Source organism: Anabas testudineus, chromosome 10 (genome assembly GCF_900324465.2).
Source record: "Anabas testudineus chromosome 10, fAnaTes1.2, whole genome shotgun sequence".
Classification (NCBI taxonomy): domain Eukaryota; kingdom Metazoa; phylum Chordata; class Actinopteri; order Anabantiformes; family Anabantidae; genus Anabas; species Anabas testudineus.
In genome coordinates, this window is record NC_046619.1 from 9,593,156 (window position 1) to 9,613,493 (window position 20,338).

The window sequence follows — 20,338 nt, forward strand, 5'->3', positions numbered from 1 at the left end:
AGGCGGTTAGTGAACACGCCGCTTACGTCATATCCGGCTAACGTCAACGCTGTCAGTGTGTGTTAGCTAGCAGGTGAGCAGCTTTAGCTACTTCACAAAACGTTTCTCAGGAAACGTCAGCTATTAGTTAAAATATAACACGACGTGACTGACCAGCTAAAGGTTTGTCAATGTGAACATTATAAGCAGGTTCTGCGTGGTAGCTGTCTGAATCGGATAATCGCGAGTCGAAGGTAAAGAAAGAGCACGTTGTCCCCTTTGTCAGACATCGGGTTAAGCCTCAGTAAGTGGGTCGCTGGTGAAGAAACTTCAGCACAGACAAAACGGCTGATCTCATACTCAGGATGCCATGTCACAATCAGGGGCTGAATACTGTCAACAGTGGCCAAGAGCACTCGATGAAGCAGGTACGCTTTGCAAACAGCAGCACCGTCCCCGCAGTGCCCGACTCTGGTGATGCCTCCTCTGATGCCACCATTGAACCTGTCAGCCAGGAAAACCTGGGACCTCAGCTCAAACTGCTCCCTCTCAACGACCAGATCCGTGAATTACAGACCATAATCAGAGACAAGTGAGTTCCCAACCCTATCGCACTCATACACAATGATATTCAAGATTTAATGGCTCCAGTTTATTTTCAAGACAGACCTCTAGGTGCTCTCATAGGGAACTGAAACTAAAGGATGATGGCCAGGCATAAGGAGCAGTCAAACAAGCTCAGCATATGGCATCACTTAATTTTTAGGCAGCTTTAAGTTACAGTCAGGTAAATGCTAGTCAAGTTACATGTAACTATATCAACAAATACTGCACATTTATTGGGCTCCTGATGCTGGTTTAGAATAATCTCTTTGTCTGTTGCCATATGTACAAAGTGCTGATGCATCTGATATTGTGTCAACGCTGGTGCTGAACTAATGAATCATCAGTATTAATCATACAGGGTTTTCGTGACTGAACCACATGCATATCCTCAGTTCTACAGCCGTCCTAATGTTGTTCAGCGAGCACATTTACTAAACCTACAGAACTATATGTTTAGATCCCAAAGACACCAAATATACCAGGCTGAAATGTGTGGCAAATCAAGAAGAAATTAGAGGTATTTAAAATGAAAGAGAGACAGAATCACTGGTGAGTAGTACAGTGATGAGTAACGGGTGATAACCCCTAACATATTATTAATATTTATATTTTCAGGACAACCAGCAGAGGAGATTTTGTGTTTTGCGCTGACCGACTGGTAAGGCTATAAATGAATTACTGCAGACTGCGAGTGTGTATATGTGCAGTATTGTTATGAAATAAATATTACTTTGTTGTCCAATAACAGATCAGACTAGTAGTTGAAGAGGGTTTGAATCAGCTCCCCTACTCAGAGTGTACTGTGACCACGCCAACAGGTGAGCGTCTCCGTCTAATGACGAAGTCAACACCTAGGTTTAAATGTTTGACACAGAATGTAAGAAACTCCAAAATGAGGCTAAATAGAACTAAATAATAGACGTTTCCAATTATTATGTGGTAAATGTGCTCCTACTTCATTTTATCCCTCAGGCTACAAGTATGAAGGTGTCAAGTTTGAAAGAGGCAACTGTGGAGTCAGCATTATGAGGAGTGGTAAGTTAAACCTGCTGCAGCACATCTACCAAATTAGAGTCTTTGTACAGCATAGGCATGTAATATGTCTTCCATGCATATGTGATATGGGCAGACATATGTACATTCTGTTCCTCATTTATTCATCAGGTCAGGCTATTATGTGCGCTGGATTATACACTTTCAATCAAGTGTCAATTCCTTTCTCTCAGTAAAATTGATTGATCATTTGAATATTAAATAATACAATAGAATATTATATTGTAGCATAATGCATGGAGATATGTACAGTTCTCGACTTTGCAGAGGATGTTCTGTGAAGAAATCACAGTGAGACTCAGTGGAGGTGAATGACCTGCTCTGTCTTTTTGACATTTAATGAGACTGTTATTACAGTCACATGCAGAATGGGTGTTATTCCTTTATGACAGTAATGTGAGGTCTAATATTAAATTGACTCCAGTAAAGCTCAAATACCCTTTCTAAAAGGCACCACACTCATGGATGGATGTGCAGGAATTCTTATTTATCCATCAGTAGTTCACAGTATGCATAGTGTTGGTATTTTATTTATTATTAAATAAAGGTGCACTTTTCCAGTTGTGCTCTGTGTCATTGTAGTGTGGTGAGTAAGCAGACTTTGTTTTCAGAGCCATACACAATTGAATGTATTAAAGTGATTTTTATTATTGTTGTCCATTGTGTCTACTTGACAATCACATTCAATATAACAAGTTAATCATTATTTGAAGAGAGGAAAAAAAAAAAGAAATGACACCATAGTTTATCAAAATTCTCCGTAGACCCCTGTGATTCCTATTGCAATATAACTTGTGTTTTATTAAACGTACCCTTCAGTCATCTGACTGACAATAAATGATGTTAAAAAAAGTCCACATTCATTTAATGGACAACATTGGGATCCCACTTCTGTCCTGTGTTTCTCCCCACAGGTGAGGCCATGGAGCAGGGTCTCCGGGACTGCTGCCGCTCCATCCGTATTGGCAAGATTCTGATCCAGAGCGATGAGGAGACACAGAAAGCCAAGGTCTACTATGCAAAGTTCCCTCCAGATGTGTACAGGAGAAAAGTGCTGCTCATGTACCCCATCCTTAGTAAGTAATAGAGGGCTGTTGCACAGTTGATACCTACTGATGACTCCAGTTTAACATCTCCAGCAGCACATAAATGTCAAGAGATGTCCATTTTTGTGCAAATGTGAAAACTGTTTCATGTATTTATTCATTTTGAGAAATCTCCCTTGAGTTGACCTTCACCACCAAGTCTGCATTTCCACATGATACAGGCTCATTCACACTGTTCTGATAATTATAGCTCTCATGGGGGAAATTATACAGTGCCTGGGAGATGGCCACCAAGCTGCTGAATGGCATAATGAGGGCCAACAAAAATAGTATCTTAATAGCCCTGGTTTCCCAATGTCACAAAGCAGCATTTGTCTGTCTTCGTTTATGAAAAATATGATGGCAAGAAAGCCAGGTTGTAGGTGTGCTTCATTATGTCAGAAAAATGGAACTTATGGTAGGGTCAGAAATTAAAGCCTGCCAAGTGCCCAGACTCATGGGCGCATTAAACAGCACACAGCTCTTTGCCTTTTTTTTTTTCTTTTTTTTCTTTTCAGATGCTAACATAATGCGTCAATGATATGCAGCCATGCGTTGCATTGCAATGTGTTTAATCTGCTTTTAATAATATTTTATTAACCTTATCCGGTGTAGAAAGTTTTACCTTAACACAGTTTTATTTCTGGAAGCTGAAGTAATATTCTAAAGATCGCAATGTGACTCAACGTTTTACGAATAACCTTAATTTGTCTGTATCTGCAGGTACAGGGAACACGGTGATTGAGGCGGTGAGGGTGCTGATAGAGCACAGAGTCCAGCCCAGACATATCATCCTCCTCAGCCTTTTCTCCACACCTCACGGTATACCAACACAGCCAGCGCACTGCAGCTCATCACCAGTTTACTTTTGTTTACTATCTCCCCCTTACCTCTGTTCATGTTGTATTAGATTACTGTCTTGGTACAGTATCCTGTTATATAATGATCTTTGGTGCCACTTTTTATGCTCATTATTGCACAGTAGATCCTAATTTTAAGGATTTAAATTTGATGGGACATTCAGTTAATGTCTGAAATTGTACCAGGAGTTTATACTCTCTCCATTTATTACCAAGAGTCAAGACATTGAATGTGGATATTAATGATTTCCTAGAGAAATATTTATTTCTTTATTACTCCTAGGGCTGTTATCAAGCCAAAATGCACACACAGACACAATAAATATTGACATTTGAAGGGCATGTTATCCTTTGAAAAAGGAAAAATATAAAATATGAAATTTTTCCTCCCTAGGAGCCAAATCTATAATTCAGGAGTTTCCAGATATCACCATCTTGACTACGGAGGTTCACCCAGTGGCTCCGACACATTTTGGACAAAGATACTTTGGCACTGACTAAACCCAGGACAACCTGAGGAACATGATCTGCAAATTGCTTTGGGTATATTTCTATACTGATATGTATGTCTTGTTTATTTGAATGTATCTCATGTTCTCCTTGTTGTGCCAAAATGCTACTATCTCCAAAGCTCCTAAATCACTATGAAATTATATGTACACTATATAATCAGTTGTATTTATTATGTTTGTTGCTGTGAGTATTCATAGGGAGAAAACAACACAATAATTTAAAGAGTTCAGCTTGGATCATTTTATTTTGCATGTTACAATGACTGATGGATCAATAAAGAATTTATATTTGTTAACAGATGGAAAAGGCGAATGAAACGGTGTCTTTTTTTCCAGAGGTGTTTAAAAAGGGAAGCGCAACAACGTCATACCCTACTCCAACGACAATTCAAAAGGGAGCACATGTGCTCCAGCAATATTTAACTGCTGAGTATAATTTGTTATTTTCTCATATATAAATATCCTACTATTTGATAAAAGCACATTGCCTCAATATTTTAAGTGTCACTTGATGGAACAACATATACAGACACTGCCTGTAGCAGTACAGTCACAGGGAAAAAAAACATAATAAACCAACACAAGACTCAACATCCACATCTTTCCTAATGTTTTATATGTGATTTCAAACACATAATCATACCTCAACAACACACATTTTAATCAAGAGAATTCTCAGATTTCTCAGACATAAGCAGCACTTTACTTACCCAGCAGTAAAAAAAGACTGATCTGATGAAGCAGAGTCTCAATATCAAACCACAGAAAGGTTTGATAAAGGCCCAACTTTTTTCTCATACTGGATAAGTGGATGTACTCAGAAACTGTAATGTTTTTCAACTAATTCCACTGGCTAAATACATAAGTGACATAAGTCCATACATCTTAATAGGAGAATCATTTTCATTGGTTTTAAAAAATGTAAATACATACAGGTAGAAAATAAATAGAACATTATATTGCAGAAGACTACTGACCTCTACCAACCAGTGAATGAGGCTCAGTAATTTTATACACCGTTAAAAAAAGTAAGGGAACACTTAATCATCATAATATAACACCAAGTCGGTTACATATCAGGGACATCAATCTGTCCATTTAGGAAGCACAAGTGATTGTGAATCAATTTCACTTGCTTAGATGCAAAAACCAGACGACAACCACCGATACGTTAATGACTTTGGTTTCACTGTATGGTATCATTTGTTTCTGAACTAATTATACAAAATTAAAAAATGAATTCTTTAATAAATCATAGATTTTTAACTTGACTAATTCACTCATCAAGATCTGATGTGTGATTCAAGTGCTCCCTTCATTTTTTGAGCAGTGTAGATATATACACATACACTCACACACAAACAGTTATCTCCATGTTCACAAAGATCTAAAATGAAAATCAGACATGGAAGAATCCGATGTCTTCTATGTGTGATTTTGTGCCTATGATAAAAGCTTTTTTTACTTCACTTTCTTTCTTGCATCCACACAAAAGTGTCGTCTTACTAAGGATGGCTGATATGGTAGAAAACAAGAAAGTAGTAATTATTTTAGAAAATGTGTATCACAGTATGTCTTGCATGCTTGTCCCAGACTTAAAACCCAAAGGAGATAATTTCTGTATTAAACAGCAATGTAGCCATAAAGATTTAGGTAAATGATATACAGCATATTCAGGCAGTCCACTGAAAAATATCAACATTATGTTAATCGTCCACTTGAGAATTCAGCATTAATTTTACAACTTAATAAACTACAGGTTTGAAACATACCTACAGATGAATCCTATTTTTGTTTTTATTACTTTCACCAGTCTGATCAGTAATAGGCTTTTAAAATCAATAGTTATGATGAGTACATATGGTAGGTTCTGTTACACTCCCATCGGGATGCTTGATACATTCGCAGGAGAAATCTACTCCCAAAACACAGGAATAAATACATTGATAAGGCGCAGGTTAAGTTAGGTATTCTAATATGTTTATGCACATTGGAAAAAAAAAAACTTATATGGTGCAAGACCCAAACAGGCAGAGTCTATACAGCTGAGGTCAGTTCAGGTAAGCTCAGCTCGACACTGAAACAGAGACCTGTAGCAGCACAGTGCCAAACAGAAGCTTTCCAATCAACAGTAATTTCTAAACCCAAAGAGGTCTGTGCCTCGAGATGAACAACCACAGGAAACAAACCCATGGTAAATAAGAGTTGCCTTTGTATGTGAAGTAATATCTGAAACATGTTTTTTTCTAAATCAAACTGATACTGTTGTTTATCCATTGATGAGAAGAGAGGTGATGCTGTTGTAGGGCATCTATGAGTTCCTCTACTCATTACTATGAAAAACACCTTTGTAGAAGTAATAAAATCCAAATGCAGGTTTTTATCCACAGGTTTGGCCCCCTCCGGATTTTGCTGTGTCTGAACATCCACATGATCTGGAATGCATTTGCCTCATGGTACACTGTATGTAATATTAATGTACACTCTCTATAACAGTGTAAATTGTCTTTACATTAATATATTATTCCTCCATCTCTATGGTAACAGAGGGGTCTTGATCTTCAACTGAAATGAAAAAGAAATAAGGTTCATCATGTAAATGAAGACTTCTGTTTCATTTGGCTTTAATTGATTGAGCTTATACAGTTGCGTTGCATGTGACCACCAGGTGGTGGAAGAATATTATGGTCAGAATTCAAATACAACAAACTATTACAAATGTTTATGGTAGGAAATTAGTTTCACCAGATCAGTGAAATTCAATGTGGTAGTGTAGTGCCAACTGTTTTGATTGGTAATGCATTATTATGCTTAAAAACCTAATTAGAAGGAACTGGTGATGCCATTAAGATTATGGGGATTATTGTAGGACATTAGGCAGCTTAAAATAAGCACCTTTTTAGTACAGAACTCTCAGAAATGTGGCTTTATAAATTATTTAAAAAGTCACATGATCTACATTGCTGCTGAGCAATCTTTGATTGTGCTGCAAAGTATTTGTCAAAATACAAAAAAGTGACTCACCCAAGCTTCCTTCCTCAGATCCATCATCTGACTCTTCCCACATGTCCTCATTAGCTAATAAGGGGTTCTGAAACTCAGAACTCTGACTCTTCAAGGGAAAATAGTGGCCATTTCCCTGGCTGACATTACAAGAAGAAAATAGATCTAGTTAAGGTAACGATTAATATTACCCACTCTCATATAATTTTACAGTTTCTCATTCTACATTTTAGTCATCAGCTCCACCCTCCTCAACCATCCTTCTCCCCTACATTTCATTATATACTTAATTGCTTTCTTAGTTATCATAGCAATTTATGTAGTATTGTTTTGTTCAGTGTTTTGATTCTATGTATAAAGCATATTATACATACATACATAGATGTGCTCAAAAATTAAGAGCACATGTATTAATAAGTAAGAAGAGGAGAATAAGCTGTGTCTTGGCAATAACCCTACCTTGTCAAGACAGGGATGAACCACAGTCTCCGATCCTCTCCAAACACTTGCTCCAGGTTTTTACGTATGCCAACATTGAACCCATTTTTGTCTGGTCCAGTTACAAAAACTGGAGCTGAGAAGGCCTCTAGAAAAGGAAAGACAGCTGTGGGTTAAAATATGTTTTCATAATTAAATCTCCACATATACATATATGAAGTGGCCAGTTTGTTATGTACATGTCTACAAACTAATTCAATCCAATGCAGCTGCTCTGCCATAAATTCTATTTTCATATATATATATATATATATAATTTTTATAATTTATAATTTCAGAGTTTTTGCTAAAGCTGTCAGAAAGGTGATAATTCTACTATATGATTATAATTAAAGTCACAGTAGGTGGTTGATTCTTACTGGAGTATACTATATTAAGATAATGCACACCAGTACAACTCCAGTGAGTGTATGTTTAAAAACAAAACAAAGGCCTCCAGCAAATCATCAATCAATCTTTTAAGCAGTGAGGGAGCAGGTTAATGAGCAGAATCTAAGGAGTTTTCAAATAAATATGCAAACCCTCACCTAAAGTGGATCTGTTCTTGGCCACCAACCAACAGTGATAGCCAAAGAGGAACATAAGACTGACGAAGAACATGAGCGCCACAAACATGAGGAAGAGGATATGGAACTTTGCAGACTTATTTGGAAAATCCCCCTGAGAGAGAGAAACAAGAGAACTAGAAACCTGAGAAAATTGTGGGCTTTGAAATGGGATAACAACAGGAAGTTTAGCTCTCCATTGTTGTGAAATTGCAATAGTGCTGACTACAGCTCAAACATGTGGTATGACTGTAGTAGCAGATGATGCATGACAATGATAGTTTAGACTCATAAATACTCACCACCCAGAATTTGAGGAAATACTGAAAGACTGTTGCTGCAATGTATATACAATAAAGCATCGAGTAGGAGAGGAAAAGCAGGAAAAACTTGTAGTTGGAAAAGCCCACACAGTTGTTTACCCTAAAAGACAAAGAAATTCCGGTGTGAACAAAGTTCATACATAAATTGATTGTACCGAATTGATTGATTGAAGGTAAAACTTACCAGGGGCAGTGATGGTCCATTTTCAAGACACATCTTAAAAGAAAAAATATAACATAACTTGTTTTATTTTACATATGTGGACGCTATGTCAAAGAAGTAAACTTGTGTTATTTTACATATGTGGACGCGATGTTAAAGCAGTAAATACATACTAATGTCTTACTTCTTTTTGACTTACAGCTTTTAATCTACCAATATTCTGCTGATCCCTTTTCGTAAACCACTGCTCTGATTGATCATTAGGATATTCTTCCTAAGAGGTAGTGTGCCAACAACGCAACACCTTCTAATTATCAGAACCAACGAATATCTTCTTTCTTAAGGCCAATCTCCTTAGTTAAATGGATTGAGGGGAAAAGGGTGACTTACGTTTCACAAACCGAGCAGTGGTGACAGCGGTCAGGCTTCAGTACCTGGCAACGGTCACAGAACCTGATAGCTGGAGACAAGAGGATGTCCAGTTAAATGAATGACATCTGAGCTGAGCTTACCCTTCACTTCCTTCATGCTGCCTCTAACTTAGTCTTTGCAATCAGCACTAATGAAAGAAATACATTGGCTGATTACTCAGTATGGGGATACACAAAGCTAATTGTTGTAGCCTACTTGCTTTCAACGTACACAGATCATGTGCCAGATGATAGACTGTGGCTAATATACATGACATGTTAACCTAGTGGTTTGAACCTATGGCAAAAAAATGAATACTACTATAGTATATTGTATTCTTACAGGGGGAAAATATAAACTTGACAGGGTCTACCTCCAGATTGAGCTCGCGTGAAGATGGGCAGTTTCTTTGCAATCTCAACCAGGATTTGTTTCTGTGCATCTGGCCTCTCTTCCATCTCGTATCTTTGCTTGTCTGAGTATGACAGCTGAAACTAGAGCATCAAACATGCATCAGTGCCAAAATTAGGTTTATTTTAAATTCCAGATCTCGCTTATGGTACAGTAAACAAATAATTGTAGGCTCAGTCTGTCATCTTTAAGAGTTACAGATACCTTTTTGCATGGTGAAGCAGGAGGTGTAAAGATTGACTTCCAGTAGGTCCAGGAGAACATCACAAAGCAAACATGAAATACTAGTAGATAAACAACTGAAAACACAAAACATACACATACAATAATATGGGAAAACAACAACAATCACCTGATCTTTATTTGTTGTGTAACAACAGCGTACAAATGAGTGGGTAACTCACCTTTTTCTAATGTGTTCGTGAGTGTAACTGTAAGAAATAAGAGAATGATAAAATAAAACCACAAGACAGGCACACTGTAGCTAACAATAACTATTTCTTATACCACCGGCTTCATTATTCAGAAGAGGAAGCTTTACGGCTAACATTACTAGCCAGGTTGACAAAGTAAGAGGCACAACAATAGTAGTCAGTCTTTGTATGAATACACAGTTAACGCCGACCTCTTATAGGTAATGAGACATTAAATTACGAGTTATTTGTTAAGGTAAACGTTGCGTTAACCAAACAAAAGCGAACACCCTAATCCACTTCCGCCTCCTTTGCTAGCTCCTGCTCTGTCTACAACGTTATTTTGTCAACACTCACAATCTGCGTTGTCTACAGTTAAACGGTCAAAATCACAACAAACCAGAAGAGTCTGTCATACTTACAAAGACATAACTCAAACACGTAGGCGTAGTAAGACCACAATACCACCGAGGTTATAATAAGGACAGGTATCCAAGAGAAAACCCTTTGACAGCATCTCAAACCTCTGGAGAGAGCCATATTCCATCTAACCGCTGTTCGTATCAGCGCTCGACTATTATTCCTGGGCTTTATCCATCAGTGACATCGGGGAGCGATTCACCGCACCACAGCAGCCAGACTAAAACAATCATTTTATTTCTACACAGAAAATGCTGTTGTGATCTTTAAATTCATCACACCTCACGAATACCCAACGCCTGAATACAAAGGAAAACCAAAGTAAAAATACAAATTCCCATCAACCTAGTATTCCACAATTGACAGCAATCTCATGTCTATATTTATTAAGAACAAATATGATTACACATAACTATGATATGACATGATATAACCAAAGATTCAAACATAAAGTTAAAACAGAAACAAATGCGATAATTTGCATTCTGTCTGGCAATGATATGAGGTAGTGTTTAGCATTTACTGCCAAAAAGCTTCATTATGGTTGGCAGTTTATTCTCTATGTCTGCTACACTAATTATGGTGTCACTTTCTTTAAATAACTAGAAAAGTTGTTGGCGGTCTTCTATGTTCCACTTTTTTTTTTCCTGCTTTAATTTTATTTCCACAAACACTGTACATTAAATTTGGGGACTCTTTGCCAGCCCTTAGGAGCAACACCAAAAAACTTTCAACATTTTTAAGATTTTATTTCAAGCTCTCTTAGAATGGCCCCAGCTAACACACTAAGTAATTCCTGGGACATATTGACATTTGAGAGTCTATGTTAAGACAGTTAAATCAGAAAATACAATTTTTTTTCTTTCAACATAAATACAAAACATAAACATGTACTTTGATGAGAGGCTAAGAGATGTACTATTCTAAACAGGACATCTCCATAATACTTGTTCTGCACCTCTTTTGTTACTCCTCACACTTAGACATACATGTAACTGTAATAGAAGTTAGGTCTCTATGATATAAGACACAAGCATGGCCTGTTGAGCTGAGAGCACTGACAAAAAAGGGTGAAAGAGAGGTCAGGGTTGACAAGTAATATCCTGTGGGATCTCAGGTGGACCTGAACCCAGTGTATTCATTCAAATAAACATGTGCTGATGGAACTTTTGAGACATTCAAAAATCGATTCAAGGCAGAGCACATTTATTTTCTTGCCGTGTGTTGCGTGGTTCATGCTCTCTTACTGAAGAAATGAAATCAAATAATAAATAAATCTCACATACATAGATGGACACACCACACAGAAAAGACAGAACAAAAGGACAAAGGCAGTAAACATAACCTTTAGCAAAGTGCAACTGAGAGGAGTGTTGTTCCTTCCCGGTACTGTAGGTGCATTTGATTTAACCATATTCTTCTGTTGGAAGGTAAGGTGACTCTTTGGAGGGGACTTCTGACTTCTTCTATGTAGAAACATACTGAATGTGTATGTAGTTTTACAACAGCAGACCTATAAGTACAGTGATCTTTACAGTATCTTAAGTAATATGTGCTCTTGTTTATGTGCAGAAAGAATATGTGCAGGACACAATAATATCCTTCTAATTCATTTTTGCTTTAAGTGAGGACAAGATGTCACATGTTGAATTAACTGTGGAAACACCATCTACTCCTGCAAGTGTAATAGTCAGTATCAGTATTTGGTCAGAAAGTGCTGGAAGCTGTGATTAATATTTGCACAATGGCTTCTTGTCACACCATCGAAGCATGAGGTGGAACCTGTAGGTGCTCGATGATCACTGAGGAGATAAAAAGGGTTGTGTGTTAGTCTCTCTGGGGCGTCAGGTTCAGCCCTGTGACAGCCAGTCTTTTCAATGCTTTGTTTATCCAAGTCTTCGTGCTGTTCCTCTTAATATCAAAGCTAATGATGCTGAAGGATTAATTGATGACAAGTACTGTTGCATAGTGACACTGCCTGGCACTCATCGACGAGAACAGTTTGCTGTGGTTTTGTCTTCTCCGTGCCACTGTGTTATCATTTAATTTGAGGTACAGGAGTGCGGTGTCTCCAGATGCTCACACCGGATGGTGACAGATGTCAGTTCTCTCGCCCTGTTGGAAATTAACAGCTTCTTCCTCATCCTCTCAGGCTGAGGCAAACGTAATTCTCCTTTCACTGCTTGACATTCTCTGCAAGATTATTGCAACAGTGTTTAAATGGAGGGTCAGGGCGCATGCTTTTTGTGTCATGCTGCACACATACACGCACACACACCTCTGTCACAATGCTTTTGAAAACTAATGACACTATGGTTTTTTGGACACAGCTAATAAGCCAGGTGTGTGTTAAAAGTAAACATACAACAAATCATATGTAGTGTTGCATTAATATAACATAAAGATGAAAACAAGTGACTTAGACCATGAAATAATACATTTTCAGCATTGCACCATTGCTTCATTTTTTCCACATCTCAGTATCTCCTCTGCTGTCGAAGGGTGTGATGAAACTAATAAGATGGCGCACTGACAATCCTATAATCAGCTTAGACAAGCTATTCAGACAAACTGCTCAGCTAAAGACAAAACTGCACATTTTCCTTATTTTATTTCTGTGTCCACTTTGAATTAAAATGGAACAAAATAAATCCCCAACAGGAGGCACTGTGCGCCTGTTTTAAAATCTGATTGTAGTCTTTTCATAATAAGACATGATCTGATTAGTTTACAATGCACCTCCACTGACTGCTCTGTAGAGAATATGAAATTTAAACATGAATGTCATTAAAATCGAATGTTATTTAACACAAACTCATTAGCTGTGTTCACCCCACTTCGCAAGTTTTGATATGTGCATCAAAAGAGCAGAGGCCTCTTGATGAATGTTTGTGTGTGTGTGTGTGTGTGTGTGTGTGTGTGTGTGTGTGTGTGTGTGTGTGTGGTGTGGTATACAGTTCGGCTACTAATTAGATTTGTTTGAACATAGACTTGTGTGTTTTATAGCTCGTAGTTATTTTTGTGAGACACAAAAAGAGAGAAAGCCTCGCAGAAACAAACTGATCTTCAGCCGGGAAGACCATCACAGCTTCAGTTCTTTTGCTCTGAAGATTTATAGCATGCCATCATCCTCTGGCGTGGCCATCCAACACAATGCGTAGCAACTAGTCGTATACTCCCCCCATTACTGGATGCTGTGAAACCTTTCATCATGTCATGGGACTCCAGAGTCACTGGAGCATTTCACCATGGACTTGAACAACCCAGCAGGTCTGTTGATCATAGGCTTCATAGAGAACTGATGTTATCTTCACGGCACCACCTGTTCTTCTCCTTTTACGTAACACAGACTCTGTGCAGTGCCTTCTGGGACAGGGGTGTGAGGTGAGCTGCACCCAGTACTGACCTCTCCTCTTCCATCACACATTTTCTCCCCTCTTTTTTTAGGCCTACTCCTTTCTATGTCATCTTCTCCCACTTCAGCACACTGTCCGTCGCTGGCTCGCCATCGTGTTCTCTTTGACCCCCACCCCCCCCCTCCCCCCTGCTTTTCTCTCTCTCTTCAGGCAACAGTGTCGGCAGCCAGGTGATGACAGCTCCTCTCTCATTCAACTGCTCACTGGAGGCAGGGAGCGGCCGTCCATCCATCAGCACAGCCGCAAACCCCTCCACTACAAAGCCATTGTGACTAGCAAAATAGTAACGGCCTTTTAATCAAAACATTTACCCTTGTGTAAAAATAAAACACAAACAGTTCGTATCAGCAGGTTGAGGCAGACTCCTCTTCTCAGAGATGTGTGTGAGCGGAGCGTGTTGGAGGTGCATTCCACGCTGCCTTGGTGGTAGGCTACATAAACAGACAGTAGGGGCTGGAGAAGAGCCCATTTGGGGAGAAGTCAAGCGTAGCTGCAGAAAAGTGCAAAAGGACCCGGGTTTACAATGTACCACCATACAGGCTCATTAACTGGCAAGAGGAGCACAATGGCTGACACAGTCCAGTGTTATTTGAGTTTGCTCTCGAGCTGCTGCTTACTGTTATGCCTTGAAGATGAAGTGGCACTTAGAGTGTGCATTTCATTTGACCCCTGAGACTCTCGTGTCATGCAGTTGTGCTCTGCAGTGATGGCTGATTCAGGGAATGCTGATGATGCTAGGCACTCGGGAGGGTGATTCATTCGGGAGGTGTGCGTTTAAGTATGTATGGGAGCAACCAGGCTCATGTGCGTATGTGTGTGGGGAAGAGGGATGGGGGTATTACTTGTTTTGTGTGTGTTTTCAGACTGTATGTCTGTCTATTTTTTTTTTTTTTCTTTTTGCAAGATGATGCAGTATTGAGTTTGATAGGATTTCCATTTCATTCTCTGCATGCTTCAGTGTCTGGACAGGGAATTCATCATGTGTGCATCTGTTTGAAGTCAGTATGGAGTACATATTGGAAAGTCTGCATTCATCTGAACATATTGTCATTGGTGTGCGTCCAGGTGATCAAAGAGTTGAGTTGAGTTGAGTTGAGTTGAGTTGAGTAGCCTGCGTTTTGACAAAATGTATGTGTGCAAAAATCTGACTTCAGTACAGGAGTAATTAGAGCGACAGACCAGTACGAGAAAACACAGCCATTACTTTACAGGACCAAGTCACACACGTCATTTGCAATTCAACTTAACACAGCACAGAAAAAGATTCAATGTATTCTACCATTAACCTATTAACACCAGCGTACTGCACTGAAAAAAGTATTGAAACTTGTTGTATTGCTTAACAAATGCGTGAATAAATCATGTTGGAATGGAGAATAATACATGTCATTTCTGCATTTTTACGTCATGCAGCCAAATGTTCTGACTCTGAGGACAACTGCGGAGCCTCAAGGTTTGGTTCTCGCCCCACTGACGGACACGGCAGACTACAGATGTCTGGAAAGCTGTTGGGTTCGTGTGACATCAGCAAACGGTACTCGGCGGGGCCGGAGAAGCCCTTAAACAAGGTTATGTTTCTGCCTGGTCTCTGCTCATATTCACACTTAACAGCAGAACAAACAATGACAGGGTGGGGAGGAATTGCAGACACCTCACCCAGCATGTGTGAAAATAAATCTTCTCAAGGGTGGAGACCTGTGTGTCTTCAACAATCATGGAAACTTCAATAGCCATGCTATGAAGGACGGCTGTTTGTATTTTATTAAAGGCATTTCAGTACGCCTTGTGGATGTCATGCAGTTGAGGGCAACTTCTCCTCTTCACGTGCACAGAGCTCTTTTTATTCATTCTTGTCAATGTATTTCATCACCATCACCTGGCTTGTCATCAAACGGATGAATTGCGTTATCCTCAGTGACATAATAAGACATTGTGTCTGAGGTAATATATGATGCAGAACATCAAAAGACAATGGTTGCAGCTTTGTCACTTCTAAGAGCCACTCTGAAAGCTGAAACACTGTTCTCTGTCTAAACCTAACCACTCTCTTTGCCACTGAAAAATATCCTGTGGAAAATCTGATCTGGAGATGATCCTCCTCGCCGCTGAGATAATGAGAACAAAAGGCATCCGCTCACTGAAACTCACTTTAATCACCTCAAATTAACTTTCCGTCAATACCGTTGGTTGTATCAATGCGCGTTACAGTATCTGGCTGCGTTAAAAGGATGTGGTTGTTAAGTGCCACTGGTGAGATACAAACAGAGGCTGTGGAAAAGAAAGAGCGCTGCACTGGACACAGGTGGCAGCTGGAAAGTCTATCATCCCACAGGTTTAGGTACTCTTTGTCTTGTATTTTACACCAGCCAGTATTCTCCAAGGACACTTATCAGCAGCTTGCACTCTTTCCATGAAACAAAGTCACAAAAGGAAAATGAATACTGATGAAAACAACCATTGCTTTGGATGTTTTGCTACAGGAAATTAATTTAGGCACAAAAATGGGTTTTTTTTCTCTTTCCGTCTTCTGCCTGACAGAACAGACAGGGAGAACACAGAGAGCACATAACAGCAATAACACAAATACGTGAACATGCCTTTTTCCCATACTGCCTCAGATTACTCACTTATGGTGCAGCAGGGAATTGACTGACACAGAAAGCAAGGAAAGGGCTCATTGGGTTCTGATGGTCCACTCCTACCAACGCAACCATGTCAGCTTCACATGGGATCAAATCAGTCTTCTTCCACCATGAGTTTCTGTCACTAAACTTCATGAGTACACACCGTTCTGCCTATATACACAAACAGAATGTCCTCTCTATATATCAGTCATTCATTCTCAGGATTAATGAATTATCTATAAATAAACATAAAAAAATTAGTGCACGTGTGAAAGACAATAATAAAACATCCAAGACACGAAGCAATAATCAGCAAATCCTATATCTATCTGACCTCTAATGTCAAATTTCAAAATTCCCACTCACTAGAGGACAACGTGCCAGTTGGTGAGAGGTCAAAGGTTAAATCATGTTTCAGCACTCTAGTAACCAGATGTGTGAAACTCTGTCAGAGTCAGACCATGCAAAGAAGGTAGTAATGTGGCACAAGGAAAATATGGATGACAACAGCTCATCTGCTCCTTCTGTTGTAGCTTACAGCAGTTTATGAGCACCTTATTTGAACCATACTCAAAAGAATGTTTTCCAAGATTTCATGCTCATAAATATTCTGACCAATGCTTTGATTGACGAGGTGACCCCATCAGTGGCATTGATTTATATTGTAAATGTTGCAAAAGCAGTTTAATTACTTATTTTTTTCCTTTCCTGTCCCAAAATTTGAGTTTGGGTCGAGTGTTTTCCCAGTTCTGTGAGGAAAGGGTCTGGACTTATCATTGTGGAGGAGATTCCAGAGCAGGTACTTAAGGGAATCTGTTTCCATGCTCCAATTTAACACACACAGGCAGGGAGTCAAAGAGCCAGACTGTGAGAGTGGAATAAATAGAACCGAGCAAGATGAATGTGGGAAGAACGGAGATGGAGTTAAAGACGTCATGGCTGAGGAGTAATCACAGTGAGGAGCAGACGGGAGGGTAAACAACGCATAGATGGATGATTCGGAAGCTGTGTGAATGTGGGGGTTCCCGACAAAAAGAAGAGCCAGGTATAGAGCACGAACATGAAGCGTATGGGGGTGGAAGGGGGCATATTGTGTTGGTTATGCTGTCAGAGCTCCAAGTACTGTGACATAAGACAGCCAAAGGTGGAACAGTTACTGAATGGTCAACCACATGAAGGAATTCCAACTTTTACATCTAAAGCCTTCAGATGTACGCACTAATATGTTTTCATGCTTCAGGTTACCAAAACAAACGGAGAGACTGTGTTTTATTCTGTTTGCTAGGAATGTAACAGATGCAGTCTGCAGCCGCAGGGGGCCGGTTGGTAGTCATAGCACATGTTGTTGACCTTGTCTGCACCCCTAAGAAACCTGGACCTGTTGCTGTGTCTGATACATGCATGCCTTTGAACTGCAGACAGACAGAAAGACAGAAAGGCAACCGTACAAATAGGGCACATGTGCCATTTCAAATCACTGACTATGCCAGCAGCAACACTTCATTAGCTGACATTGCTGTCAAAAATAGAAAATAATACATAAACCATGTGTCTTGTGAGCAAATTGCTCATATTGTAAAGAAATTTCATCCCAGTTTGCACAATACCGCCTGATGTCTGAGAGTTCATATAGCATAAACATTTGTAATAATAGAAAGGAATACTAACAACAACCTGTATGTTGCCAGATTAAATGGGATCCTAGTGTTTATTTGGTACAGTTACTGGATTTTGGGATCATTTCCAAGGTTAATCAGTTTTGTCAAAAGATGAAGGGGGTGGAGAAATCTAAACAAATTAATAACAAAGGCTGCAGACTTTTAACTTATGTGAAAAATAAAACCTTGTTTAAGGACGTGTTATGCAGCAACTTGCTCTGTTGACCAATCACATACAAGCTGCTGTTTATAAAGGCAAAATTATCACAAAGTAAGATGCTATATAAGACTGAGAGTGGAGTGCTAACGATTGCTAATGTGATAGTATTTCAGTTTTTTTGATGCAAATGATCATGATAAATTTCTACATAGTGGACTGAGGTTTATAAATGTAGCTTATTTTAAATAAAGGTCATTGCATGTGTGCCATAACTAGATTACATTGCTGTAAAATAATGTAGAAAAATGTTTGGAGGGGGGTTTTACTACACAATAAAAAAGGTCGGATGTTTGCACATATTTCCATTACTGAGAAGAGCTCAGTCAGATTCATCATGTCGATGGAAAATCGGAACAGGAATGGACACAAACATGCAAGTTAAGAAGAACTACTTTATTGGACATGGGAATATGAGACAAAACATTATACCCTACTGGTTTTGAAGATGCTCTGTTTTTTAGATTCTTCCCCTTCAGCCCAGAAGAAAACATCAAATGTCAACATGATAACTGTCCAAAGTTGTAAATTCCTGTTTATGAGCATTACAAATCAGTGTTTTGAGGTCTAACAATTTTTAAAAACACATTTGTTTGAGCAAAATACTCAACCACTCAATATTAGCATAGATATTTAAATTAAGTAAATACCATTAATTTAGCAGAAATTAGCATAAAAACTAAATACTGGACAAATAAATGTTGACAATTTTATGATCCCGCTAGTTGTAACAATTCATCCATAAAGGAGCATGAATGCCTACACCAAATCTATCCACCTGTTCAATATATGTATAAGATGTTTTTATCAAAACCAACAATTGTCAACCTAATGGTGGAGTAATAGCCTCACCGCCATTAAGGTTTTTCTTCTGCGCTCCATTAATGTCTGTTTAGATAATAGTCTACCATCCATATTAAAAATGTTAGAAGGCAAGACATTATCGTTTGTTGAGTTGTGTTAAGGTTATTACATTGTGGATAAAAACCCTATACCACTTCAAATTCATCCTATTTTTGTCAGTAGGTGCGACTCTATTTATCAGCGGAGAGAAGCTGGTTTCATTGAAGGTCTTTCCACTGATGTGTTTTAAACACTCCATCTTTCCATTGGCAGTGTCATGTAAAGCCTGGCTTTAAGCCTGGAGGACTAACAGTCCCACTGCTGTGAAGCGCCACCGGCCAGACCAACAGCTGCCTGGAAAGAGATCCTCGTGGGTCCAAACAGAACCTTAGTTGGGATCCTTCAGGTCTCAGAATGACTGTAAATCCTCATCTAGTCAGTGATATCCCAGATGTCCCCTGTCCCACAGATACATTCACTCCCACAAACTGCAGACTACACCTACAGTGACCCCAGTGCCTACTACGCTGTGCCATTCCAGAGACGATTAGAAATTTGACAACATAAGTAACCACGGTCAAAAACATTTTTGATGTGTGTGTGATCCAATGATGGAAAACACAAACTGAACAGGTAGAAACACGTTTCTCTTGAAAAGTCATAATAGTCATAATTAATATCAGGAGCAACTCTCTGGCTTGCACTGAATTCGGGCTAATAAGAGTAGAGCTAGTGTTGTTTTGCTAAACTACAGCTGATTTTTGTCGTTAGTTATAGTGTGATTTGTTGGAAGAGTCCTACGGATGTTGTTGTCCTGCAGACAGAGATATGGATTGTATATACAGCAGTGTTTCTGTATCCATGACAACAAATTCAACTTGCCCGCTTGTCATCAGGAGGCTGATAATGGACACGTCTTGTAATGATGATGTCACTACCTCCACACAAAGGAGAGCTTGAGCATTAAATAGAGTGTGGAAGAGACTTCTCATTCGCAAAAGAGCTCTGTGTTGAGTTAGGGATTAGGGGGGAATTAGAGTGCCAGTGTCACCTCCAAATAGTTCCCCCATCTTTTAAAGTCACATAAAAAGTTAAATCTGTGCACTTGGGCCGCAACGAGAGCTTTGTTACATTGTATTTTCCATTTGGATTCAATAGCCAAGAAAAATATGGCATAACCAGCAGTGCTACATCAAAGTCAGGGACTGCAAAAGGAGGAGTGGGAAAGAGCAAGCAAGTAAAAGAAAGCGAGTAAAGAGTAAAGTTTATACTGCTCCTGTGCACCCCACTCCCTCCCC

General features: G+C 39.1%; 2 protein-coding genes across 2 annotated transcripts; one reads left to right on the top strand and one right to left on the bottom strand.

Annotated features, from left to right (window-relative positions):
* The first annotated feature begins 21 nt into the window (after positions 1 to 21).
* Positions 22 to 6,100, top strand: uprt (uracil phosphoribosyltransferase (FUR1) homolog (S. cerevisiae)). The gene is made up of 7 exons (XM_026358516.1): positions 22 to 571; positions 1,201 to 1,243; positions 1,334 to 1,403; positions 1,558 to 1,620; positions 2,553 to 2,714; positions 3,447 to 3,545; positions 3,978 to 6,100. The coding sequence occupies exons 1-7, from the start codon at positions 345 to 347 to the stop codon at positions 4,082 to 4,084; spliced, it is 771 nt and encodes a 256-aa protein (XP_026214301.1). The 5' UTR covers positions 22 to 344; the 3' UTR covers positions 4,085 to 6,100.
* zdhhc15b (zinc finger DHHC-type palmitoyltransferase 15b) lies at positions 4,691 to 10,423 on the bottom strand. Its single transcript, XM_026358515.1, has 11 exons — positions 10,285 to 10,423; positions 9,854 to 9,880; positions 9,654 to 9,748; positions 9,412 to 9,532; positions 9,018 to 9,087; positions 8,649 to 8,681; positions 8,444 to 8,564; positions 8,124 to 8,256; positions 7,558 to 7,684; positions 7,120 to 7,238; positions 4,691 to 6,660 (listed from the first exon to the last, which is right to left on the bottom strand). The coding sequence occupies exons 1-11, from the start codon at positions 10,400 to 10,402 to the stop codon at positions 6,617 to 6,619; spliced, it is 1,008 nt and encodes a 335-aa protein (XP_026214300.1). The 5' UTR covers positions 10,403 to 10,423; the 3' UTR covers positions 4,691 to 6,616.
* Between the last annotated feature and the right edge of the window lie 9,915 nt (positions 10,424 to 20,338).

Coding starts and splice junctions, on each gene's coding strand:
- uprt (XM_026358516.1), top strand. CDS start 345: ATGCCATGTCACAATCAGGGGCTGAATACTGTCAACAGTGGCCAAGAG. Junction 1,244..1,333: donor TGTTTTGCGCTGACCGACTG/GTAAGGCTATAA, acceptor GTCCAATAACAG/ATCAGACTAGTAGTTGAAGA. Junction 2,715..3,446: donor GCTCATGTACCCCATCCTTA/GTAAGTAATAGA, acceptor CTGTATCTGCAG/GTACAGGGAACACGGTGATT.
- zdhhc15b (XM_026358515.1), bottom strand. CDS start 10,402: ATGGCTCTCTCCAGAGGTTTGAGATGCTGTCAAAGGGTTTTCTCTTGG. Junction 9,749..9,853: donor CACGAACACATTAGAAAAAG/GTGAGTTACCCA, acceptor TTGTGTTTTCAG/TTGTTTATCTACTAGTATTT. Junction 6,661..7,119: donor ATCTGAGGAAGGAAGCTTGG/GTGAGTCACTTT, acceptor TTTTCATTTCAG/TTGAAGATCAAGACCCCTCT.